The 25,527-nt window shown below is 35.0% G+C and overlaps 1 protein-coding gene and 1 long non-coding RNA gene across 2 annotated transcripts; one reads left to right on the top strand and one right to left on the bottom strand.

The window, feature by feature from the left end:
• The first annotated feature begins 1,581 nt into the window (after nucleotides 1-1,581).
• LOC132271248 (serine/threonine-protein phosphatase PP1-like) lies at nucleotides 1,582-17,000 on the top strand. Its single transcript, XM_059772574.1, has 4 exons — nucleotides 1,582-2,205; nucleotides 7,589-8,148; nucleotides 8,472-8,747; nucleotides 16,529-17,000. Exons 1-4 carry the CDS (start codon nucleotides 2,031-2,033, stop codon nucleotides 16,550-16,552), a joined length of 1,035 nt encoding a protein of 344 aa, XP_059628557.1. The 5' UTR covers nucleotides 1,582-2,030; the 3' UTR covers nucleotides 16,553-17,000.
• Nucleotides 17,001-22,710: 5,710 nt separating this feature from the next.
• LOC132268587 (uncharacterized) lies at nucleotides 22,711-24,086 on the bottom strand. Its single transcript, XR_009469310.1, has 2 exons — nucleotides 23,903-24,086; nucleotides 22,711-23,012 (listed from the first exon to the last, which is right to left on the bottom strand). It is a non-coding gene; the product is annotated as an uncharacterized LOC132268587 (long non-coding RNA).
• Nucleotides 24,087-25,527: the final 1,441 nt, after the last annotated feature.

The following is a 25,527-nucleotide window of genomic DNA, read 5'->3' as shown; positions in this document are numbered from 1 at the left end:
CATCTACCTGGTCTTACAACCTCATATCTCCATATTTTAGACTCGTACCAACAGAGAGGAGCATCAGAGATACTTGGACTCTTGTAAGGCAAGAATCATTTCTCAGCGTCTCTTACTCTGGACTTCTCATCTCTTACCATATGAAACACACCATATACAGTTTCAATATGAATTGAATGTACAAATCTCCTTTCATGGGTAGGACCCACCTCTTTCTCTCTACTCTCTGCCGCGAGTTCACCATCACAGCCCGTTGCTCGTCTGCCGCCGATTCAGTCTAGCCCTCCACCGGCTAAGGTCTCATTGCCGTTCTCCATCTATTGCTCGCCATTGCCGCCGCCTCTATCACTGTCATCACCTTCTTAGCCGTGCACATCCATTATCGCCATCAATCATCGCTGCCATCAAGCCGTGAGCTGCCGTTTTCATCACGGCTGAGTTCAGTCCAACCGATTCCACCGCCTTTTGCTCATAACCACCGTGAGATCTTGTTGGCCGCCCACCCATCCCCGGATTCATAGTCGCCGGTGTGTTTTTCTCCATCCACCGAGCTTCTTCACGGCCAGATTCACAACATCCGCGAAAATCACAACCTCTTCGACAGCGACAAAAGCGGACTAGATGGCTGAAAAGGCGACTTGGGACGGAGTGCGGCAGTGAGCTTTGAATCGGTGGACCGGCGGAGATGGACGATCAGTGAGATGGGTTCGGTTAGGCGGTGGCTTTGGCTGTGATGAGGCTCGGCTGGACTGATGGCGGTGCAATGACGGCAAAGCCCGTCTTCTCCTTGCTTGCCAGTGGCGACTGTCGCGTGAGAGGCAAGGGCTTTTAATTATTGTCCTTTTTGGTCTTTTTATAAAATTTTGTATTTTTATATATTTTATAAAATTATTGACTAAGGGTACTTTAGTCAAGTTTGATTTTAAATTTGCCAGAGGGACTTGATTGCACTAAATTGATACTTGAGGGGTGTTTTTTGCATGGAAAGAATGTGATATGTACTATAAACATACTTGAGGGGTGTTTTTTTACGCTTGATTCATATATATATATATATATATATATATATATATATATAAGGTTTCAAGTTTGGTCAATTGGGGGTTCTGGAGAAGATGATAAGAAGAAGAAATAAAGGAATTTATGTAGGCGCATGCATCGTGGGAGATCGAAATTCCCGACTATTGTGTTTGCTAAATCTATATATATATATATATATATATATATATATATATATGGGGAGATATTGCAAATTGGTTTGGAGTGACAGAGTAATAAATAAGAATAATTTAATCATTTCATGATTTTGATATTTTGAATTAAAATAGATTAAAAAACAGTAATAAAATTATCATTTTGTACATTTGTAACTAAAAAATAAAAGATAAAATTACCAATGTTAATATTTCACCAAACACAAGAGCTGTCGGTGAGACTAACCTATTAAAAAATATACTATGTAGTTCGTTCTTTTGGTGATTCCCTCTTACAAAGTTTCCAATGGTGGACCACCAACACACCCTATCTTTATAAAGTGCGCATTACGTACTGTAGCTGTAATCAACTTCCACTGATTCATCTTGCGCACTGCGCACCCATTCTCCTCACATAAGTCAGCCCTTTGTCACAGCTCCATTGACTCCAAATTTCCAATTCTCTCCCTCTTTTCACCGCCCCCCCACCCCCCTCTCTCTAACCTCCCTCTCTCTTTTTTCAAAGTTTATATGCTTTCTCTCTCTCAAATGCTCCAAAGGGAATTTTTGCTTTTCGCTTTTAATTCACCCGATCAACAAGGAATGTTTCAAATTCTCTTCAATCCTCACACGACACTGACCATATCCAAAATGAAATCATTTGTTTCTCCTTCCCAACTTCTAAATTCTCTCCTTCACTAATACCCTCCATACCCTTTTGTTTTTCTTCTTCAATTTTCTTTTTAACAAGCACGCATAGATATAACTATATATATATATATATAGACTTGCTTGTATATATAGAGGACTTCTGGGTTTAGAAAATTTCACAAAAAAATGGACACAGTTGTTCTAGACAATATAATCAATCGACTTCTTCAAGTGAAAGGGAAACCCGGGAAGCAGGTTCCGCTATCGGAGCCGGAGATCAAGCAACTTTGTGTAGTTTCTAGAGAGATTTTCCTGCAACAGCCCAATTTATTGGAGCTTGAGGCACCCATCAAGATTTGTGGTATGCTATACCATATGCCCCCACTTGGGTTTCGTCTTCTTTCGTTATTTTTTGTTTTGGCTGTTGGTAATTCGATGTACTTGTATTGGGTTTGTCAATTGTATTACTTTTTGTAATCTACATTTTGTTTTACATGATTTTGTGCTGTCAGGGTGGATTAGGTATCATAATTTTGGTGATGGGTTGCTCCATATTTGATTTTGTTGAGTTTGTGATTAGGGTTTAAACGTAATTTATTACTTGTTATATGCTGAATAATTTTATTGTGTTAGTTTGGAATTGTTGCGCTTTGTATGAATTAAATTGCATATTTTTGTTGGGTTGTTTTCGACTTTTGATCAGTTAAGCAAAATCATCTTTTAAGTCCCAATTAATATGCTTCTTCTGAAATTGTTTGGAAGTTGACAATATATAGCCGGGTGTTATGATGATTCTCCTTCTGGAGGGATTTGAGTTAGAATATTTTTCTCTCGGTGTTGTGACTTTAATGTGTTTTGTTCACTTCTTTTATTTGACTTACCCAATTGATTTTTGAGAAGTATGCTCTTGGTCTAGTTATGGTATTTGTTTGCATTCAATCATAAAATTTGAGTAAAATAATATGTTTTGGAAAATCAGTTCATACTTTTTGAGATCATGTTGAAGATTGTCAATGCTGCTGTTATTCTTTGCTTATTTTGCTCTGTTGTATGATCCCAAATCCTTTAGACGTTGATGTTCACATCTAGGCTGGTTATGGCCTTTTTCTTTTTTTTTTCGTACATATATATTACTGTAATTGGCTGAATCATGAATTTAAGATTTCTGAGTAGCCGAAGTTATGGCTGTAATTGTCCTGAAGCTGCTCTTTTATTACTTTCCACCACCTGGCTTATGTTTTTGTTGTATAGTTTTCTTTTATGCTTATACAAATCCCGTGTTTTCCCTATTGTTATTGAGCTTTGTGTGGGCATGAGGTGGACATTATTATGCCCAATCTTATGATGCATCTCTATTGCTTCTTTTGAAATTGGTCTAAGTAGTAATTTCAATATTTGGGTTTTGCTGTGCTGATTTTGCTGGGATTGTTTCTGATGACGTTTTGATTTTGAGTTGGAAAAGTATTTCCTTAACATTATTTAGATTAATAGGTTACAAAATTAGGTTTGCTCCTAAAATTTTCCATTTTGAGTTTGAATTAGGAATTATGTCCTTGACATTATTAAAAGTAGTGAGTTGTTTCTTTGAACTACTAATTGTGTTGTTGTACGGGCCACTACTTGCATTAAACTAAAAAAAATCACTAAACTTCATTAAACATACATATTTATTTGATTCTGTAACAAAAAATTGCACAAGGGTATGTTTTGGCCATATGTGCATGGCCGATTCTGTTATGTTACGACTTATGCCCAATTCGGTCCCACACCCATTACACCATGTCTGTATCTTCGAACCATGGTGGTGCTTGGTGTTCTTTTCCTTTTCTCTGTTCTTAATGATTTGATTGAAAATTCAATTGGTAGGATGGATTTCAATTATTTCTTGGTTGTAACTTTATCCTCGTTCAATTGGCTCTATATTCAGGTATGGCGTTATTGTAGGGAAGTTAATTCTGATCTATCTAGAAATTTTTTGTGTACATGTGTGTTAGGTGGTATAATTAGTAGTTGTGTTTGATACATTAATTTTTGTGGTGTTAGAATTGTTGATGAACAAAGAAACTTATTAGTTTTAATTAATAAGTGATCAAATCGAGCCTCTGATACCACCTTTATGCTACGTTTGGTGTGCAGGAATGGAATGGAATGGAATGCCCATTCCAACCATTCGTTTGTTTGGTGTGCAGGAATGGAATGAAAATCCATTCCATTACTAAACCTATGGAATGGCCATTCCATTCCATAGTAAGATTAAATATTTTTCTAATATTCCCAATAAGCCCTTCATCACATTCCAATAAGGCAAAAATATTTTGCATAGACCAAAAATCTTTCACATTCCATTTTTCACGTTTCTAAAGCTTTTTTATTAGACGTGGTACAGGTCTTGCACCTTCATTCTCTTTTGAATATACCCAGAATCTTCTGAATATACCCAGAACTGCTATTGATAAAAAGTTATAGGACCTTCAACCATATTATATATATATTATATTATTGAGATTGATATATCATTAATGATATATATATATATATATATATATATATATATATATATATATATTATTAAAAAAAAAATATATATTATTAAAAATATATATATATATATATATATTTTATATATTATTGAGATTGATGTATTATTAAATAAATATATATATATATTTTAGCCTTTACATCAGCTTCTTAGGTTAAGTATTCAACCCGTTTTTGGATAAAATTGTACTGACAAAATATTAATTAGATTGATTTTATTAAAAAATAATGAAAAGGGTATTTTTGAGAAAAATCATTTCATTCCATATTTAATGATAGTCAACCAAACAATAGAATGGTAATAATTATTCCATTCCATAACGATTCACCGTGTCACACCAAACATTAGAATGGTAATACTCATTCCATTCTAAGTTGCATTTCATTCCATTCTAAGTTGCATTTCATTCCATTCCTGCACACCAAACGTAGCCTTAGATTTAACAGAATGGCTAAATTTAATTCATGTAACTGAAGCCAAATTGTTGGGATAAGATATTATTGAGTTGAGTGCAATTGTTCTTAGTTTAACTTTGCTTGTAGGCTCAGGTGTATGTTTAATCTATTTGTTTTTTCGTTTTCAAATTAATTGTTATGTTTTTATGACGCCGTTGTATTTAGTACCTCTAAGAAAAATCATTATCCACCATTGGTGAGTAATGTGGGTTGGCTTGGATTACTTAGTGTTGCGCATCTAGGAGGGCAGCTGTAAATGCCTTGTAGGCTCAGGTGTATGTTTATTTTATTTGTTTCTTACTTTCAAATTAAATGTTATATTTTTATGATGCCCTGTGTATCATAGTTCTTTTTGGTTGGCCCCATAGTTGAACTGTCAACCCTTACCCTGGTCACTTATCCTGTTTGATGAATGGTTCTGGTTTAAAACATTGCCATACAGATGAACTGGACCTTGTAAGTACAAGCCTTACCGTACACATAAATTGGGTTCTGTAAGAATAATATTTGGTTAATTGGTTTAACTGGGAGGTTATTTTGATAGTTCCAAACCAGGCTTCGACATGATAGTTGAGAAGGACATAATATAGTTAGATTGTCTTGTGGAGTGATGAGTTCCAGGTGCTTTAGTCACACTGTTACGAGACTAAAAGCCCTAATTGAGTGTCCAAGTCTGATGCAGTGGTTTTCTCTTTCCGGCTTGAGTCACTGAGATATGCCGTCCTATTAGACTTTTGATCTAGTGGATGGGTGTGATATTTTTGGTAATCCCTCCTCCCTCTCAGTTTGTAGAATCATCGCCCATTTTCAAGTGAACCCTATGAATGACATCAAGTTTCAGATCATTTCAATCTTGATACAATAGCGTAGAATAAATTTTGATAGGAAGAGAGTGGCATAATGTAAATCCCAGTTTTAACAGGTCTATTTTGTTTGAACCCTTTGTTCATCCATTTGATTGGTTGTGAATTCTGAGGTTAAGTGGGTCATGTAAGGTAGGTTGGCCATTGTTATGCTATTTGTTTCTTATCTAACTAATTTAATATATCCTGAGGAATTTATGAACTTGCTACTGGTGTAGGCATGCCAAATTAAGTTTGTGCAGGAGTCAATGTGCCTCCTGCCTATGAAGGCCTACAATATTATATGTTTACACGGAGTCATGGACTATGGTATGTCTGTCAGGTTCATGTCAACATGCCTCCTGCCTATGAAGACCTCCAATGTTACATGTTTACATGGACTACAGTATGTCTATCAGTTTCAGGTGTGTGTTTAACTGTGGGACCTCCTTGGATTCCAAATCTTTGAATAAGGAATGGCTTAAAATGTATCTACAAGTTGGTTATGTGTATGTGGAGGTGTCCTATTAATAGTGTATTATTTAAAATATTGTTGTTCAAGGATAAACTGAATTGGAATTTAAAATAATTGAATCTGATAAAGAAATTCTAAATTAATTGTGATGTGCTAAAGAAAGGGTTTTTTTTTTTTTTTGGAGGGGGGGGGGGGGGGGGGGGGGTGGAGCACATACAGCCTGAATGTTGAAACCAGTGGCATGTGATGACACCATAATCAGGCGAACAGTTGGGTAGCTCGTCTTATGTTCTAAAACAACTGCCACAAGTGACTGTCGTTATTGGGGATGACCTTTTAGTGTATGGGAATGCATGGTCTACAAGGCCTAGGTTGAGGTTGTGATTAACCTGGTGACGTGTCTCTTACTTATGTTACCACATTTCATATGATGGCTGAAAATGTATCTCCAATCTATGCCTCTATTGATCTATGCTCTGGTTCTGAAGATCATTGATGCCAAGAAAGGTGAACAAAATAATAGAGCTCGCACTGGGAATTTGATATATATAATTTTATAGCACTGCTAACAAGGGTCACTTGATTGACCACCGTGATAGGGGATATCTACTGATTTACACCAGGAGAGGAATATTGATAAAGCTATTTACACCAGGAAGGCGGGCCTGGGCGCAAGGATGATAAGGTTGGTCCATTGTGACCTGGAGGTCATGCGCTCGATACTAGAAACAGCCTCTCCACATGCGGAGGAAAAGTAATGTTCGTCTGACCCTCCCTAGACCTCTTAGTGCAGGAGCCTCGTCACTGGGTTATTGATTGACCGTGCAACTTGGAAATTTTGATTTCTGAAACAAATCTGTTGTCTGATATACTTTTCCTTGGGACTCAAGTGGGAGTTTAATCATGAAATGATGGGAAAGACTATTTGGTGAGATACTTTTGACTAATAGACTCAAAAATTAAAGATTGACGAAGATTAAGGAAAAACAGGAGCATGTTAAGGAGATAATGAAATAAAGCAAAAATTATTTCAACTAATACTGATATTCATATAGATAATTCAAGAATCTTTTTCAATGAACTTGGGTCGTATGCACTTCTGTGAAAATATCGGATATAAAGTGGAGTACATTAAATTAAAAGCAATTTATTATCATGATTCAATTGAATGAGGTTACAATATTTGCTTAACACTCCAATGTAAAATTTGTGCATGTCCCTGAATTAAATTGGCTTTTGTTTAGTAAGTGTTTTAATTGTCCTTTTCCATTGGCAGCAATGGATATGCTTATTACGCAACCGGCTGATGAGTGATGACTTCGCAAACTAAAACATGAAAGCGTTGTTTGTTAATGTATATTTTTCAGCTTTCTTATTAGTGTAAGGACATGATTCAGAATCTCTTTCTGATGGTGTTCTCTTGTAATGCTCAGGTGACATTCATGGTCAATATTCTGATCTTCTAAGGCTTTTCGAGTATGGTGGATTTCCTCCTCAAGCTACTTACTTATTTTTGGGGGATTACGTGGATCGGGGCAAGCAGAGTCTAGAGACAATATGCCTTCTCCTTGCTTATAAAATAAAGTATCCTAGAAAATTTTTCCTCTTGAGGGGAAACCATGAATGCGCTTCAATTAACCGTGTATATGGATTTTATGATGAGTGTAAGAGAAGATTCAATGTTCGGTTATGGAAGGTCTTCACAGATTGCTTTAACTGCTTACCAGTTGCAGCCCTAATTGATGAGAAGATTCTCTGCATGCATGGGGGTCTCTCTCCTGAGCTGCATAGTTTGGACCAAATTCGAAATTTACAACGCCCAACTGATGTACCTGAATCTGGTTTGCTGTGTGATCTTCTCTGGTCAGATCCCAGTAAAGATGTTCAAGGTTGGGGGAATAATGACCGCGGAGTTTCATTTACATTTGATGCTGACAAGGTGACAGAGTTCCTACAAAAGCATGACCTGGATCTTATTTGCCGTGCTCACCAGGTTTCACCACCTATTATAGTTTATTCCCACTTAAGGTTTATGTTCTCTGTATTACTTCGACCGTGGAGAATTCTATCAATGGGAGGGATGGTGATTTGTCCCTGTTTAGGATACTACAATTATATTATAGGCAACTTCTGCTGTTTGGCATTAATATGCATATCTGTACTTCTATTTATTGGACTTTCATTGTAGAATTTTAGCAATATGTTTGGTGCCTGTTGGTCCATTCAGTACAATCCTACGAACTGACAATGGTGGCTAAGAGGTCATATCAATTTTAAAAATCAAATAACTAAGATATTCTTAAATTTTAATTGCAGGTTGTAGAGGATGGGTATGAGTTCTTTGCTAATCGACAACTCATAACCATATTTTCAGCACCCAATTATTGTGGGGAGTTTGACAATGCTGGTGCTATGATGAGTGTTGATGATACTCTGATGTGCTCTTTTCAAATATTAAAACCTGCAGAAAAGAAGTCAAAGTTCAATTTTGGGAGCACAGCTACTGCTAAGCCTGGAAACCTTCCCGCAGGAGTCGATGTATTCGGAAGCACTACTACAACTAAACCAAGAAATTTTCCAACAGGAGTCAAGGTAAACAAATATTTGCCACTTCAAATATATAAATTAATGTTGGTATATATTTATACTGTAGTGTTCTACTGCTCACCATCGTGTAGATAAAATACTCCGCGACTCAAACTATGGTGGCTTAAATGAAAACCATCCATTTTTATACAATTCAGTTTTAAAAGTCAAACCCACCTTCTCATGAAACAAAAAGTGCATGTGTGTTAATCACGCCTTGATAGGGAAATATCGAGTCTAAACAATGACATTTAGCCCGATTTGGGCTCTCTCACTCTCATGTATTATCTATTGCCTCAGAGATAGATAAATGTTTCATTGTGATAATCTATCTATTCATTTCATCACACATTCATGGATTAGTAACCTTAAGACAAAGTGGTACTGAAGGATGGAAGATCATTGAGATTCAGTCCTAGCTTTGTGCTAGTGAACGTGGAGAGAGAGAGAGTGTGTGTGTGTCCATCGTCGGGGCTAAGCTCTTTTTGGTAGTTGGTTTCAAATCAAAGCTAATATTACTCTGGCTGGGGTTTAATCAAGTATAACATTTCAATTTGTGTAACATATTGTTTTGATTGGATGTCATCATAAGTTTATTCCCGCCTTTTCATCTTAGTTTACATATTGACACATAATCATTTTAAAATTATTATTATTTATTTATTTATAGAAATCCAAACCCTACAACAACCCAAACTATCAAATGCTTGCAAACTGTGTGAGATCAAAGATTTCCAGAAATTAACAAGTGCTTCACATAATCAATTTTTTTATTTTTTTTATTTATAGAAATCCAAACACTACAACCACCCGAACTATCAAATGTTTATCCTTGCAAACTGTGCAAGATCGAAGATTTCCAGAAATTAATAAATGCTTTACTATCATTATATCAATAATTTATCGTATGGGAAAGAGATGGAACACTCACCATGAGAAGAGAGTCGTAAGGATGAATGGTTCTGTTTGTTTTGGGGTTTTAGAAGAGGTAGACATTTTCATATTCGTATTATCGGTTGATGGCCCACCTTTTATTTCTCTATCCTTTCCTCTATATAAAATATGGAACTTGTCAATAAAAAAGGTGGTTTTTGGTTTTTCAAAACCGCAGAATAAGCAAATGGCTGGTTTTCATTAAAGCTGTTAGATATCATCCAATGGGCATAGTTTGTGTTGCGGAGTATTTTATCTACATGACGGTGAGCTGTAGAACACTAATATGTGGGTGTGTATAAATATATAGTAGTGTTATGTTTGCAGAAACACAGTACAGTTTAGTGGTAACTATCTAGTTCTTTATTCCATAGTTATGCTTTTGACCTTTGCACCTCTCATTTTCACAATTTTATAACATAGAAAAGCAGTACGCATGAAGCCATGAAGGTTGAAATTACATGTCCTTGCACGTTTACATGTGATTGAGCATTGTAATAAGAGAAAGGGTTAATTACAGTGACACCTCCTGAGGTTTGCTCTATTGACAACTACATGAAAGTTAGGCCTTATTTGAACACTCACACCCCCTTGCAGAAATTTAATCCAAACAAGCCCTTAAAAGTTGTGAAAAGACGAGATTACCCTTCAATTAAATATCAATTACTCCCTCCGTCCCAATTTAAGTGTCATGTTTGGGGAGTAGTAATTTTTAAGGGGACATGTGGGGCATGCATTGTCTCCCTCGAAAGTTACTAAATTGCCCTTTTAAGTTTTGAATATTCAAGTTTGAAATTTAAAGCTCAAAGGACATATATGGAAAGATGTGAAATATATTGTTTAAAAAAGGAAAGTGGACACTTATTTTGGGACAGACCAAAAAGGAAAGCATGACACTTATTTTGGGACGGAGGGAGTATTAATCTAAAATATCAAAAAAAAAAAAAATGACAGAATTACCCTTATTAATCATAGGTTTCTCTCTCTACCCTCTCCTCCAAAAAAAACCCAGGAATGTTCCCCTTTATCTTTACCCTCTCACCTTCATGAGAAACCCACAATTACCACCACCACCTCTACCATCAACACCACCACCTACCATTGCTACCGCAATATAAATCACATATTTGTTTTTTTTACTTTCAATAAATGAATTGAACTGGGTTCAATCAACATATATATATGTATATATATGTAATATACACACCAAACCCATCTTCGTCAAGCTCTTCACCAATCCTCCTTAACTGGTACACAATCGCATCCAATTTATCCTCTTCTCTGATCCTCCTCACCTCCTCTTTTGCGTAGTTCGAGCCCACCCATTGCATCTCATAGCTGTTCACCCTCACCGGAATCCACACATTGGCGGCAAGGTAATGGAAGATTTTAGGGTAAATTGGCGATTCTAGGCACACGACTAGAGGAATCGGACAAAGCACTGTCCGTCCTCGTTTGAATCCCGATGAATCAATCAGACTGGTTGGTGTTGCATTTGGGGAACTAAAACCCTAATTCGGCTAGGGCTTCTGCAAACTTTAGCCATGGATTCGTAATCGATGATGGTGGTGGGTGTGGTGGTACTATGAAGGTAAAGTTGAAGTCTTCGAAGTGGTGGTGGGGTGGGTGTGGCGGGGTTGTGTAGTGGTGGTGGTGGTGGGGCGGTGTGATGGGGGTGTGAAGTGGTGGCGGGGCTGTGATATGGTGGTGGTGGTGGGGGGGCTGTAAAGTGGTGGTGGCAAGTGTGGCAGGGCTATGGAGTGGTGGCGGGGCTATGATATGGTGGTGGTGGGTGTGGGTGTGGCGGGGCTGTGAAAATGAGAGGGTATAGAGAGAGGCTTTGGTGGAGGTGGCGGTATGGTGATGGTGGCTGTGGTGATGTGCCACCAGTAGAGGTGGTTAGCACCCTCTTCTGCTCCCATTCTCTCTCTAAGTATATCTATCTATATACATATATTAGAGGAAATGATATATATATATATACGCACATATGTGTGTTCGGTGTATGTATACTGTTGTAGTGATGAAAGGTTAGTTTGGTTAATTAAAATTAGTTAGAAATTTAAATCTGTAATTTCAAAATCTCAATTGTTTAATTGACAAGTCAAAGGGCTTTTTAGTCATTTTATTATGTTTTAGAGTGCTTAGGGTTGTCTTTGGCAAATGGAGTAAACTTGAGGGGGTGTCATTGTTCAATAATGGACTAACTTTCATCTAGCTGTCAATAAAGCAAACCTCAGGGGGTGTGAGTATAATTAACCCTAAGATAAAATAGAGCATCTTTAAATGTCAAACTTCAATCCGCATTCAATCTGTGGATTTTGAAAAGTGAGCGTGGATTTCTGGCATTTTTGCTCTCATTGTGTTGATTCGTGTGCGGAGCAACAGAGCACCCACTGGTCTGCGAAAATTGTGAGACTTAGGATATGGTTCTCAGGCCTCCGCAGTTACGAGTATATCTGAACTAGTAAAAGATGTAGTTAAAAATCCACTCTCTTCTTCACATAGCCTTTTCTTTGAAGGGGACTGGATTGGAAAGAAAGTAATGTGCCTCCACACTACGGTTATGATCTGAACTAGTAAAAGATGATATTAAAGATCCATTCTTCTTCATACAACCTTTCCTTGGAAGGAAACAGGAACAGAGAAAAACCACTTCCAAAGATGTAAAATGCCTGTCTAGGTGAGCTGGAGTTTTGACAAATTTGGGATTCCAGATTTATCCGGCAAAATTTGGAAGAATTATGGATTAAGTGTTCAGGAAGCCAATGCCCAAATTTGTAAAGAGTTTGGGTCATTGAACATGTCAGTGATAAGTTTTATTAAATTGAATATGAATGAGGAAGCCTGAAGGAGAACTATTAGTAGTTTACACTTTATATCATCATGTGATGATATTTTGTTTGCATATAGACATGTCATTTTAAATTGTCAATTGTAATCTAGGTCATCTTGGTTTGGGTTGTGATTATTTAGATCTTGAAGGTGAGGTTGTTCTCTCGTTTTCATTATTGAGGAGTCAAACTGATGCGTTTAAAGGGAGGTATTTTAGTGTTCTTGAAGGCTTTTAGGAAGCATTCTGCAGAGGGTTTTTGAAAGTTTTCATTGGATGGGCTAATGTTAAAGATAAAGGGTCAGAGATATTCTCATTTTAGAAGACAAGTAAAGATTTGGCTTCCTTTGTGTATGTAATGTTACTTTCTAATACATTAATTAGCTTATAGTAAGGCAAACTGTTGTGCTGAATGAGAGCCCATGACTGATGAATATCTGAGGATAATTTTTATCTCCCTTGATGGATGTCGTTGGTTTTATTTGCTTTCTTTTTTGTCTATTATATTTGTACATTTGATGTTGAATTTTCTTGTCCAACTTCGTATTTTCTCCCTCTCCTCCCTCATCTTTCATGAACTGTTGTTTCCTATCCACAAAAGAAAAAGCAATTCTCCTCGATCAATTCTCGGTATTTGCAGATGGTAGAAGACTTTAGTGGAATATTCAAGCATCTGCAGTGTATACGCGAGTTTTATTATCTTTTGAAAATTTCACTAAAATATCATAATAAGTTTTAAAGCATGGTCAATTTTGTTACAGGTGATAGCCCTTGTGTTGGTATATATAATTAAGGTAAAGTTTGAAATCCCTTGCAGTCTGCACTATCACCAATGTGCAACAACCACCCCCATTATGGTGATGAGAATGTAACAGTAAAATTGACAAGTGCGTCATTTGATATGCATATATTCATAAATGCCAAGATTACCCTTATCACCATTATGGATGACTGACACAACCCGGTTAAAATAACCCATCCATGTAGCTAAAACCCTAAATCCTAATTTTCATTTTCGCTCTCTCTGTCTTCAGCATGATTTATCTGCCCTCTCTTTCTATCTTTTGTTCACTCTCTCTATCTCTCTTCAAGATTGGGATTTTGCATAGTGTATCATAAGGTTGGTTTTTCCTTTTTATTTGTTATAATTTTTTTTTTTTTTTTTTGTTTGATTTTTATTTGATGTGATGAATGTTCATTGTTTAACTAGTGGGGCATTTTTAATATGCCAACAATGTTATTTATGTGAAATTTGGTTTACGGATGCAAAATTCTGCATCTTGTTGTGTATATATTGGTAACAAGTCAATTTGCGTATGGATACATGAGATGTCTATTAGACAAAGAGGGATGGCTGGTATTACCGAATCTGGAGGAATTAACAAGAGAAATTGGAGCATATAGATATTGACATCATAGAGAGAGAGAGAGAGACTACGACGTGAAAAGAATAGAGTTGGAGTATTGAAGTTGTCAGTTGAGTAGGGAGGCGACTGATAGATGAAGTTGCTGATTGAAATATGGAATAATTGTGACTGCTACAAAAGTATGAAACATGGGGTAATTGTTACTGCCGTCTCCCACATTTTCTTCTAGTTCAATTTTGCTGTTGAATAGGTGGGATGGGATGGGTTTGGAAAAGTTGTGAGCTAGTTGGTCATTTGAGAGAGACGATTAAGCTCAGTTATGATGAAATATACCTAGTGAAGCCCTTTTGGAGGAGAAATACCATGATTCGGTGGTTGCAATCGCAGGAGATTCCAACCAGTGACATGGGTTGAGTTGGACTTGGCCCAGCCGACCAAGTGGCTAGTTGGGTCAGTGATGATGGCCGCTTTGAGTGCTGAGTGGCCATTGGAGTTGAGAGAAGAAAGGATGGAGGTGAATAAAAGAATAAACCAAATAATCCTAAGTGCAATAGAATTCATGGTTTCAATGCAATGAGAGTTTCATGGGTTTGTTAGATTGCGATAATCGTCACTTTAATACACACACGACGAAGGGAGAGTTGATTGGGGAGAGGCAACTAGAGGGTTTGAGCCTAAGAAGCTTGGTACGTTGTTAGTTTACTTTTTCTTTTATTTCATTTCTTATTATTATTATTATTTGTTTGAATACATCTGTCTTCAGCATGATTTCTCTGCCCCCTCTTTCTATCTTTTGCTCTCTCTCTCTCTCTCTTCAAGATTGGAATTTTGCATAGTGTATCATAAGGTTGACTTTTCCTTTTTCTATTTTTTAATTTTTATAATGTGATGAATGGTCAATGCTTAACTAGTTGTGGGTTTTTTCGCCATCGTTTTTAATTTACCAGTAATGTTATTTATGTGAAACTTGGTTTATGAATGCAAAATTCTGTATCTCTTTGTGAATATATTGGTAGCAGGTCAAAATTTGCACACATATACATGGGATGTCTATATAGACAAAGAGGGATGGCTGGTATCACTGAATGTGGAGGAATTAACAAGAGAAATTGGAGCACATAGATATTGACATGAGAGAGAGAGAGAGAGAGAGAGAGAGAGGTGAAAAGAACAGAGTTGGAGTGTTGATGTTGTCGGTTAAGTTGGGAGGTGACGATAGATGAAGTTACTGAATGAAACATGGGGTAATTGTCACTGCAACAAAAGTATGAAACATGGGGTAATTGTTACTGCCGTCTCTCACATTTTCTTCTGTTTTTATTTTGTTGTTGAAGAGGAGCGATGGGATGGGTTCGAAATAGTTGTGAAAGGGTTAAGTTATTCGAGAGAGATGATTAAGTTCAGTTACAATGGAATGTACTTAGTGAAGCCTTGTTGGAAGAGAAAGACCATGATTCGGTGGTCGCGATCACAGGAGATTCCGACCAGTGACATGGGGTTGAGTTGGACTTGGACCAGCCGACCAAGTCTCTAGTTGGGTCAGTGGTGATGGTTGCGTTGAGTGCCGAGTGGCCATTGGAGCTGAGAGAAGAAGTGATGGAGGTGATTAAAAGAAAAAACCAAATAATCCCAAGTGCAATAGAATTCACGATTTCAATGTAATGAGAGTTTCATGAGTTTGTTAGATTGCGATAATTGTCACTTTAATGAACACACACACACACACAGGACGAAGGGAGAGTTGGTTGAGGAGAGGCAATTAGAGAGTTTGAGCTTAAGAAGCTTGGTACATTGGTAGGTTACTTTTTCTTTTATTTCATTTATTTATCATCATCATCATCATCATCATCATCTTGCAACGAAGGGCAATAAAGCCATTCCATGGACAGTTGTGCATGAGTATGTGAGTATCCAATTTGGTATATTCACATTTCCGAAAATGAACATAACATGCTTCGCTTAAATCATGAATATGCATATAAATTGCTCGCTGGTGTAGCCAAGGTCCACCCTTAGTGAGCTTTGCGGCTGGTGTTGCTGACAGTGGACTGACCGCCACGAACACAAAGTTTAAGTTCAAGGCTGAGGCCCTCCCCAACACCAATTGGTTTTAGGAGGATTGGTGGAAGCTGGGTCCAACAAGTGGTGTTAGAGCCAAGGTCTCCTGTTCTAGTCACCAAGGGTGTGGTTTCCTTGGAGGAGGGGATTGTTGGCTGGTGTAGCCAAGGTCCACCCTTAGTAAGCTCTGCGGCTGGTACACTGGACTAACCGCCACGAACACAAAGTTTAAGTACAAGGCTGATGCCCTCCCTAACACCAATTGGTTTTAGGAGAACTGGTGGAAGCTGGGACCAACTATGCATGAAGGCTACTATTATACTATGAATGTGGACACGTTCCCATTATGCTACTGTGTAGGCTACAATATCCAGAACATGCTTCACTTAAATGCATGAATGTGCATATAATGCATGAGGGCTGCTAATGTCCATATCCTTCCCATTGTATTTGCATTATGCCACTATGAAGGCTACCATATTGTCATTGTCGTTCACTGGTGTACTTGTAAATGCATGAATATGTGCATAAATGCATACGTGCATGACTCCGCATAAAGTCCTTTGCTAATTTTTGGTTCTTTTGTTGGCATGCAGTCCTTCCTTGGAGCAAAAGTCTGAGGACTTGGTTTGTGAAAGGTGCCACATCTCAGTTTGTTCGTGAACTAGCCAAAGTGGCCATTGAAAGAAATTCAAGTTCTGTTGAATTCCTGTATGTGATGATGAAATTGTGAGAAGGTTTGGAAAAAAAAAAAAAAATAGCATCAGGGAAATGCTATGATTACTTTTCGTCCATAAAAAGCTGGGTTTAATGAACGGGGAGTAATATCTTCGTCTCTCTCCTTGTACAATATTGTCACAGCTGCTATGAATTATTAGTGTGCACTTAGTATCTCCTCATGTCTGCCCTTCTACTGAAAAGAATAAAAAAGAAGGGGGAAAAAAAAAATCTCAGGCCGTATTTTACGGTCTAGGTACACCAAAACGAAGTAGCTAACATTTTCTGCTTGAATTTGTACTCTCTAAAGCTATTTTTCACTAATGAATCAAGACAATTTACTGGGGATAATGTGCCGGGCTCCTTCAGAATGTGCTTTTGTTCGAATATATATATATATATATGCGTGTCTACGTGGTTTGACTCGAAATTACCTGTTTGCGGGAAGAACTGTTTTGCTCTTTATTGGAGATTTACATTTCCAGGGGACAGACTCGCTTGCAGAATTTAGAAGATTTTCAAGGACTTGTCGAGTGCTTATTGAATTTTCATGCTGTGATAATAGTGCTATGTATACGTTTATCTCATTGTTTTGGCCAAATAAACAGATGACATGTGGTAAGAGAGAACTTGTCACACCGGATTGTTGCCTAATTACTTTAAAAGGAACGGCATCATCATAGATTCAAGTTGACTTGATGCCATAAGGGATATACCATTCAAGTAGTGTAAGACTCACACATAAGGTGAGAATCAAGAGAGAAATTATCTATGAATAAGAAGGAAGCTTGTGACGAGTTTCAATGGAACTTGCAACATCATATTACAGTTCTAACAAATTTGGAAAGGAAGGTCATATTGAAGTATTACTTATATATGACCTCACGTGATAATTCAAGGCAAAGATCTCAAACCACTCGTGTTCCGCCACATGGAGTCCATTAAATCAAGACTATGTTGAGTTCCATAGGACTTGTCACAATGGATTAATATCCCAATGATCCGGAAAGAAAGAGATTATATGGAGATAATAGTATAAATACAACCTCAGAACATCTTTAACAATATGTTAAAATATTTTTTTGTGTAAAAATTATAATGCCACGTCATCAGTGTAAAATTGTTGTATATTTTACACAACTTTTTTATATAGTCACATCAACATATTTTCTTTCTCTTTCCCCTTTCTCATTCCATTAACGAATCAACCTTATATTTAGTAGGTTTGTAAAAATTATGAGGGGTCCATGCATGACACTGCTTGGTTGTTATTGGGAGATATATTTTTACACAAAATATATAAAACAACCGCTGGAGTTAAAAATAAATACTCTAATTTTTTTGTGTAAATCTATTATGACACATCAGATTTATACAAATATATATATATATATACACACACACACAACTGTTGGAGATGCTCTCACTTGATCATCAAAGACACGACACATGTTACTACTCAGCCCTCGCCACATGGAATTTGTGAAATAAGAAGAAAGGAAACAATGTTATTCATGCCAATAAAAGAATAACATATGGCAAGTTCTATATCTTGTTAAATTCCTTGAGAACTGAAAAACAATCTGTTAAAATATTTTTTTGTGTAAAATATATATAATGTATAATGTATAATGTATAATTTTTATTTTTTATTTTTTATTTATCTCCAACAGTTTGTTATGATACACTAATGTGTAAAATTATTGTGTATTTTACCCAACCTTTTTACATAGCCACATCAACATCTTTTCTTTTTCTTCCCTCTTTCTCGTTTCATTAACGGATCAACCCTATATTAAATAGGTTTGTAAAAATTATGTGGGGTCCATGCATGACATTGATTGATTGTTATCGGAGATATATTTTACACAAAAGGTATAAAACATGAGTTGGAACTAAAAATAAATAATCTAAATTTTTTTATATAAATGTATTATGACAATTTATACAAAAAAATATATATACAACGGTTGGAGATACTCTAAACTATGTTCCAATTAGGTTTTTGAAAATGAACCATTCAGATGATGCCACGTGGCACCAAAATTAATTTGAATCTATATGGTATGCGATTGCTGGGCTGAGTAATAGAGGAATGTGGTAACGTGGTTCTATAATTTCTCCTGCTTTGTAAGCATGTTCCAAAAAATATGCAACCATCCAACCATTATGGAAAAGTGTCCACGTTCGTTGAATCCTCATACTAAATTAAGGTAAGTCTTTCAAAATGGAACATGGATGGTCAATCAGAATAATGGGGCAGTGTATGTTATGCAGTTCTTAACACAGAAAGTAATAAACGATTTTTAAAAATTAGCGTGTTTGATAACTATTTAGGCTATCACTTAAATAATTTTAGATTCCTTAAACCAGATCAAAATTACTAAAAACTCTCCTAAAAACTCTCCCCTAAAAACTGGCTTTCCTAAAAACTAGCAGTTATATTCCAAATTAAACCTACCGATTGGGTTTCTATTTGATATTTGCATTTCTGTTCACTTCGATGATTTTTTGTTTTTAGTTTACTCCAATTTCTCAAAAGTTTCAACTAACATTGCGCTTCTTTTCTCAAATAATGTTAATCAAAATAATATTTAACAAAATACATAAAAAAAAAAATATATACTGTTCACTTAAATTTATAATCAACAGTCATGCAATGCAACCCCTTTCATCATTGCTATGATGCAAAACTACTACAGTATATAAATAAAAATAAAATGATTTGTGTGTGATTTCTATTTTTTTTTTTTTTTTCATAAATATTTCATTTTCATAAGTAATTCATTTTGTATTTTGATTTTGAAAATTTTATTATCAATGTTGACATTAACACCCATTGTTAAATTGATATATTTCTGTGGTGAAATCCATTATTTATATGTGTTTATATTTTAATGTAGTATCTTTTATAATAATATTATGTGTAGAATATATTCAAGGCAAAAATGTAATATATACAACATTCAGATTTCAACTTTTGCATTTAACAAACAGTCTTAATAAATTCAATGCTTAAAGTTAATAGAGTATCAAACAAGTTCTTAGATTAATACATTCAGCGCTTAAAATTCAATATTTGAAATTTTCAGTGCTTAACTGAAATAAGCAGCAGTGCGGTTTCTATGTTATCAATTCAGAACGAATTAAGTGTTATCTAATTAAGTGTGTTTGATATCGCAATTTGAATATCACTGAAATTGGTAAACGCGTAAAATGTTAAGTGATATGAAGATCACTTATTACTAAATATTAAACGCTGAATATTAAAAAAAAAAATTAATTATCACTTAAAAAATTCAGCTCTTAAAACTTTCGATACTTAGTGGGTGTTTGGGATTGCTTTTGTACCACTAATAAGCGCTTTCAATCTAAAAAATTGAGTTGGAATGTGTGTTTGGTGAACCAAAAAAACACTTTTAAGTGATAGAGGTTATATCCAAAAAGCACGTTTAAGTGAAGTTGAGAATTGTATCTTTTAAAATTGATTTAGGGATATAGATTAATCTTTTTAGGTAATTAATTTGTTTTAAACAATGCAATTCCTCTTTATTTTTTATAGATACAATTTTGTCCCTCGTACAAACAAATAGCAAAGTAATATCATAATCATTTTGGGACTCTGCTAGGCTGCCTTCCAATCTCACCAATGCCGCCATCACCACATTTGAAGTGTGTAGTTTTATTTAATGAAATGTTGTCTATACTACAAAGCATTATATTATTAAATTTTATTATTAGATAGAATAAGAACGAATTTGATTATTATATTACTAAAAGTTCCTAAATTAGATACAAATTAATAATCATTAAAATATGTTTAACTCATTTATATTTTAATCCTAAATACTAATACTATATGATAAACAAAATTGGTGATATTTAAAAAAAAAAAAAAAATCAATACAAGTTGATCTTCATAAATTATTGAACTTAATGAAATTTTATAATATTTAATATTAGGAAATTAGCACATAGTGTAGGGGTAATATAGTAAAATTAGTAATAAAAGTGCTTTAAATAATATTATTACCAAACAAATTTAAAAGTGATTCAAATATAAAAAATGATTTATACAATGTGTCACCAAACCAAATGCATTTATACAATGGGTCATCAAACGCATCACTGCGTTTTACTGAGAGCAGTTTTATGACAATTTTACTATTAAATGCGCTTTCATCGTTCTAACAGCAATCCCAAATAGGCTCTTAATTTTCAGTTTTATCAAACAACAAAAATTAAGTACTGAAAATTTAAAAGCTTAATTTTAAGTCCTAAATTTTTTAAGTGGTATTTAAATTTTATTTTATTTTTTATTTTTTTATATTTTGAATTTTCAGCGTTAACATCCAGTGATAAGTAATATTCATCTCACTTAAAATTTTATCTCTTTATTTTATCCCATTTTAAGTTGGGCTTACCATCTTAATTGAATTAACGCTTAATTCATTCCAAATTAATTGATGAATTGAGTTATCAAATAACACTTCATAATGGATTAATGAAAACTATATAGTCAAGGGTACAAAGCCGATCAACAAATAAAATAAATGCAAAGAAAGATGAAGAATTTAGGGCAATCAAGATTTAACTTGGAAAAACCCAAAGAGGAAATTAAATCGATGAAAATTCACAAATAAAATATTATTAAGGATTTACACTTGAGCTGTATAACTTATATTCAATATGATATATAACTTATATTCAATGTGGTAGATGGATACCTCGACGACGAAGAAAAATTTCACTGATTTGCTAACAAACATTCACTATAATTGGATTCCGGTTGAGAGGGCCCCTAATTGGGCCATGTTAGTCGGTCTTGTTTCTCATTTGGGCTTAAATAGTTTACTATGACCATGTTTCTTTTTTAAAGATATTTGGGCCATAATGGCTTAGTTCTCTTCAGCCCAGACTAAAGCCTACTGTGTTGGAATTGCTTTTCAACTTCTGTAAAAGACTATTATTGTTTTAAAAATTGTATTTTGATTTGTTTGATAATTATTAAAAATACTTTTAATAATTATTAATTTTAACTCAATAGATCTCTTAAATGAAGTTATTATAATTTGGAATTTTTAAAACTACATGTAACGATCCAAATTCGGAGATCCTGATTGCTAACCGAGTCCTCACCCGAACCCAAGGACACATTAGGGTACTATGGTTATTTCGCGTCGAATTAATACTTTAAAACTCATCAAGGGCATAACAGTCATTTGACATGGTCAAATAATACTTTAGAATCCAAAAGAGTGAAATAGTCATTTAATACACTTACTATGGCTTCTCAACCCATCAGGGGTAAAACTATCATTTTCTATATATTCTATACTTTAGTTGAAGTCTAAGGGTAATTATGTAATTATACAGAAGTTTGGGTCAAATGGTGAATATTGGGCCATCTGTGCACAGATGGTCTCATCCTATCATTTAGTCAAGTTCAAGGACCATCTGTGTGCCCAGATGAGTGGATCTATATGCAAAGATGACCATCTGCACGCACAGATGGTTCCCTTATCTGATCTAAATAACGTTAAGATGATGCCCAACTGCAATGTGATCGAATATATCACTTCCTAACCTGTCCATTTGTATCCCAAAGTGTAAGAACATGAAAACACAAGTTCATGAACATCTCATCAACATATACATCTATCAAAATAGGTCGTTTCTACATCGTTTGAAAACCGAAAACATACATGTTCCATTATATACAAATACATCAAAATTTGATTACAAAATGAGGTCGACATGACTATAATTACATAACTTTTACAAATGGAAATTCTAACTTCATATAAGTCCATGGATTCAAGTCTTTTGCCTTATTTTCTCTAGTTTTCCTGAAAATATTAAAGATAATGGGTGAGCTCAACAACTCAGTAGGAAATGCCTAAAGTACATGTAACGACTCGAAAAGATACTAAAATAATAATAAAATCTATAAAAATTTCGGTATGACTTCCGCAGAAAACGTCCCTCAACAACCTGTAGAAATACAAAAATAAATACAGTGGCCTCACTGGGCCTTAAATCTAACTTATCTTGTCCCAACGCACAATTCAAATATTATACTACATTCCCAAAATAGTTACATACATATAAAAGTCCCGTTCCTCCATCTCATCCAAACATGAAACCCACTTAAGTTACATCAAATTACAGTCCATAAAATGTAGCTAGAAATTAAAGTCCATAACTTACAACATTATACTAATTAAACTAAAGTGTCACAAGGTAGTTAATATTACATTTACAAAATATTAGAGTCTAATACAAAAGATAACAAAATAGAATGGGTCTTCAAGCTCATCTAAACCTGTGGTGGACCGTCGTCCGCCACCTCTTTTCCATATCCTGAAAAAATGTTAAAAATAAGGGGGTGAGCATAAGCTCAGTAAGAAGTGTCTAAGACACACTTCTTATGTCCCCGTGAATCCATACAATGAATAGATAAAAAGTGAACGGGATCATGCCATCGGAAAACATCCATTCTCAACCACAATAACAGGTATATAATAAATATCAACCAATCACAAATTTACCACGATGTCATGAAGTGCAATGTTATGCAAATGTCACTTCCCATTTCCGAAACAATTTCGTTTGAACAACCAAACCGTTAGTGTAGTCCGACCCAAGGCACCTCCATGGCGTCACGAAAGGAAGGTTGGTTAACTATCCACGACCACAAGGCACCTCCAAGGCGTCGCACCCGGCCTAGTTAACTCAACTCCCTTATAGACTACACCAACATCACGGACCACTAGGCGCCTCCTAGGCGTCCGGTTTTCACAACACTTTTAGAAAATATTTTCCCCAAAACAATTTTTTTTATTTGTTCTAACAATTATTTTTCCCCCTTTCTCTTTCCCAATGGATGCATGAATACTTCATGCTTCAAATCATTAATTTAACTATATATTTTCACACTTTTCCATTTACATTATCATCACAATTTAATGAAAATTTCTAAACATTCCTTTCCTTTATTTATTTATAACCATAACATTCATTTTTCTTCAAGACAATAAATAAATAAATAATCATAGAAACATACAACACATTAAACACTAAGCATGCTCATTTATATGAACTCAAATAACACAAGGAGCACAATTATCATTATAATTACAAAGAACTACAACAATAACAAGCTAAGTAATTAAAATTTAGCATGCTTATAATCAAATTTAAGGGGAAAAATTCACCAAAGGCCAAGAAATTGTATATTAGAACACCCCTACCTCAAATTGATGAAAACCCTCAATTTGAGCCCAAGAATCCTAGAATTTTGAACTCCCTAGAGTGCACCAAATGATGATTGGATCCTATCAAATTGACGGCCTCGACGAGCTCAACAACTTTGCTTCACAATGTTCTACCAAAATCCAAAAGATTAAAGCTAGATCAAGCTTTTGAGATTGCAAAAAGAAAAAAACAAAGTGAGATGCCGAGAGGGGAAATGATGCAGCAGAGAGAGAGAAAGGAAACAGTTGACTCATGAAATGGCCTTATGGCCTTTTGTGTGTTAATATGTTGGTGGGGCCCACCGATTTTTGAGAAAAAAGAATAACTTTATAACTTTAATATATATATATATATATATATATATATATATATATATATATATATATTTATCTCACAAACATTACAGTACAGGTTTTGGATTCCATCGAATCGACAAGCAAAGAATAGGATAGAAAGAAGTCGGGATCATACATAGAGAGATTATCAAGAAATCATAATCAACAGAATAATGCCAAGGTGACATGAGATGCAATGCTTTCTTGACCATAGTCCCAGTATTAAAATGAAGCCCTTGCAACAATTTACAACTTTGCCCATTATGGCATGGATCAAATCTCCCTCTAGCTTATAGAAATTTAAAGAGAAGGGAGAGTAATATAAAGAGAGAGAATGTAGAGAGAGATATAAGGTGCCTAATGAGAGAGGAAGAAAATGAGGTCCAAATATGGCCTCTAGTCCTTTCTAAAATGAGTGATCAACAATGAGTCACCCTTTGACCCTCCAAGTTACCATAGTGACTTCCCTTCTCAAAATTAATTACACACATGCCACATAAATATCTCTTCCTTACTCAACTACATTAACACTCACATAAACATATACCTTAATTAAATAAATAGATAAAATGAATCAATAGGAGGAAAAATAACGGGACACACATGGCGCAGACACTGAGGTGCGAAAAATAATAAAAGCAAATAAATAATACCAAAAAATTTAGAAAAAATCCGAGACACTACACTACATTCTAAATAGAGGTTGCTATTATCAAATATAGTAACATCTATATCATACTAAAATTAGCAATATAAATGTTTTTAAAAATATTATTACTATATAAATTAAGGGAAAATAATTTAATTGTGAAGAATAATTATTATGATTCCTTATCAAACACCTTGACAGTTCTATTTTTTATTTTCTTCATTTTTTATTCTATGAACTCTAATACAATACTTTTTTTTTTTTTAAAAAAAAACCTTACTAATAACAAGAAAAAAAGAAGAAGATTTCAACATCTCATCATAATTTAAGTTTTTATGCATTACTCTACTTTAGTCACATAATTATCTTTTAAATAGCTCATATTTTTTAAGACAAAAAGTACAAAAGGTACTAATTTATTGGGTTATAAAAGCAACTGCAACCACTCATATTCTCACAAGCTTTTTACTTTTTGGATAAATTGCACTTACACCCCTCTCAGGTTTGAGTTAAAGACAACCATCAATAACTTAAACATTTTTTGGATAATGACATCCCCCGTTTGATAAAATGAGCAAAGACACCCCAACCATGATAAAAGTACGTAACTTGCCATCTGATTTATGAATTGACCCAT

Source organism: Cornus florida, unplaced genomic scaffold, assembly GCF_030987335.1.
Source record: "Cornus florida cultivar Cherokee Brave unplaced genomic scaffold, ASM3098733v1 CherokeeBrave_3.0.0_Hap2_Chr08, whole genome shotgun sequence".
Classification (NCBI taxonomy): domain Eukaryota; kingdom Viridiplantae; phylum Streptophyta; class Magnoliopsida; order Cornales; family Cornaceae; genus Cornus; species Cornus florida.
Note: the sequence above shows the minus strand (reverse complement) of the source record. Positions and strands in the feature narration are given on the sequence as shown.

Bases quoted from the DNA above. Each gene is read 5' to 3' on its own strand.
- LOC132271248 (XM_059772574.1), top strand. From the start codon at position 2,031: ATGGACACAGTTGTTCTAGACAATATAATCAATCGACTTCTTCAAGTG. The intron at 2,206-7,588 runs GTATGCTATACC...TGTAATGCTCAG, and splicing joins GGCACCCATCAAGATTTGTG to GTGACATTCATGGTCAATAT. The intron at 8,149-8,471 runs GTTTCACCACCT...TTTTAATTGCAG, and splicing joins TTATTTGCCGTGCTCACCAG to GTTGTAGAGGATGGGTATGA.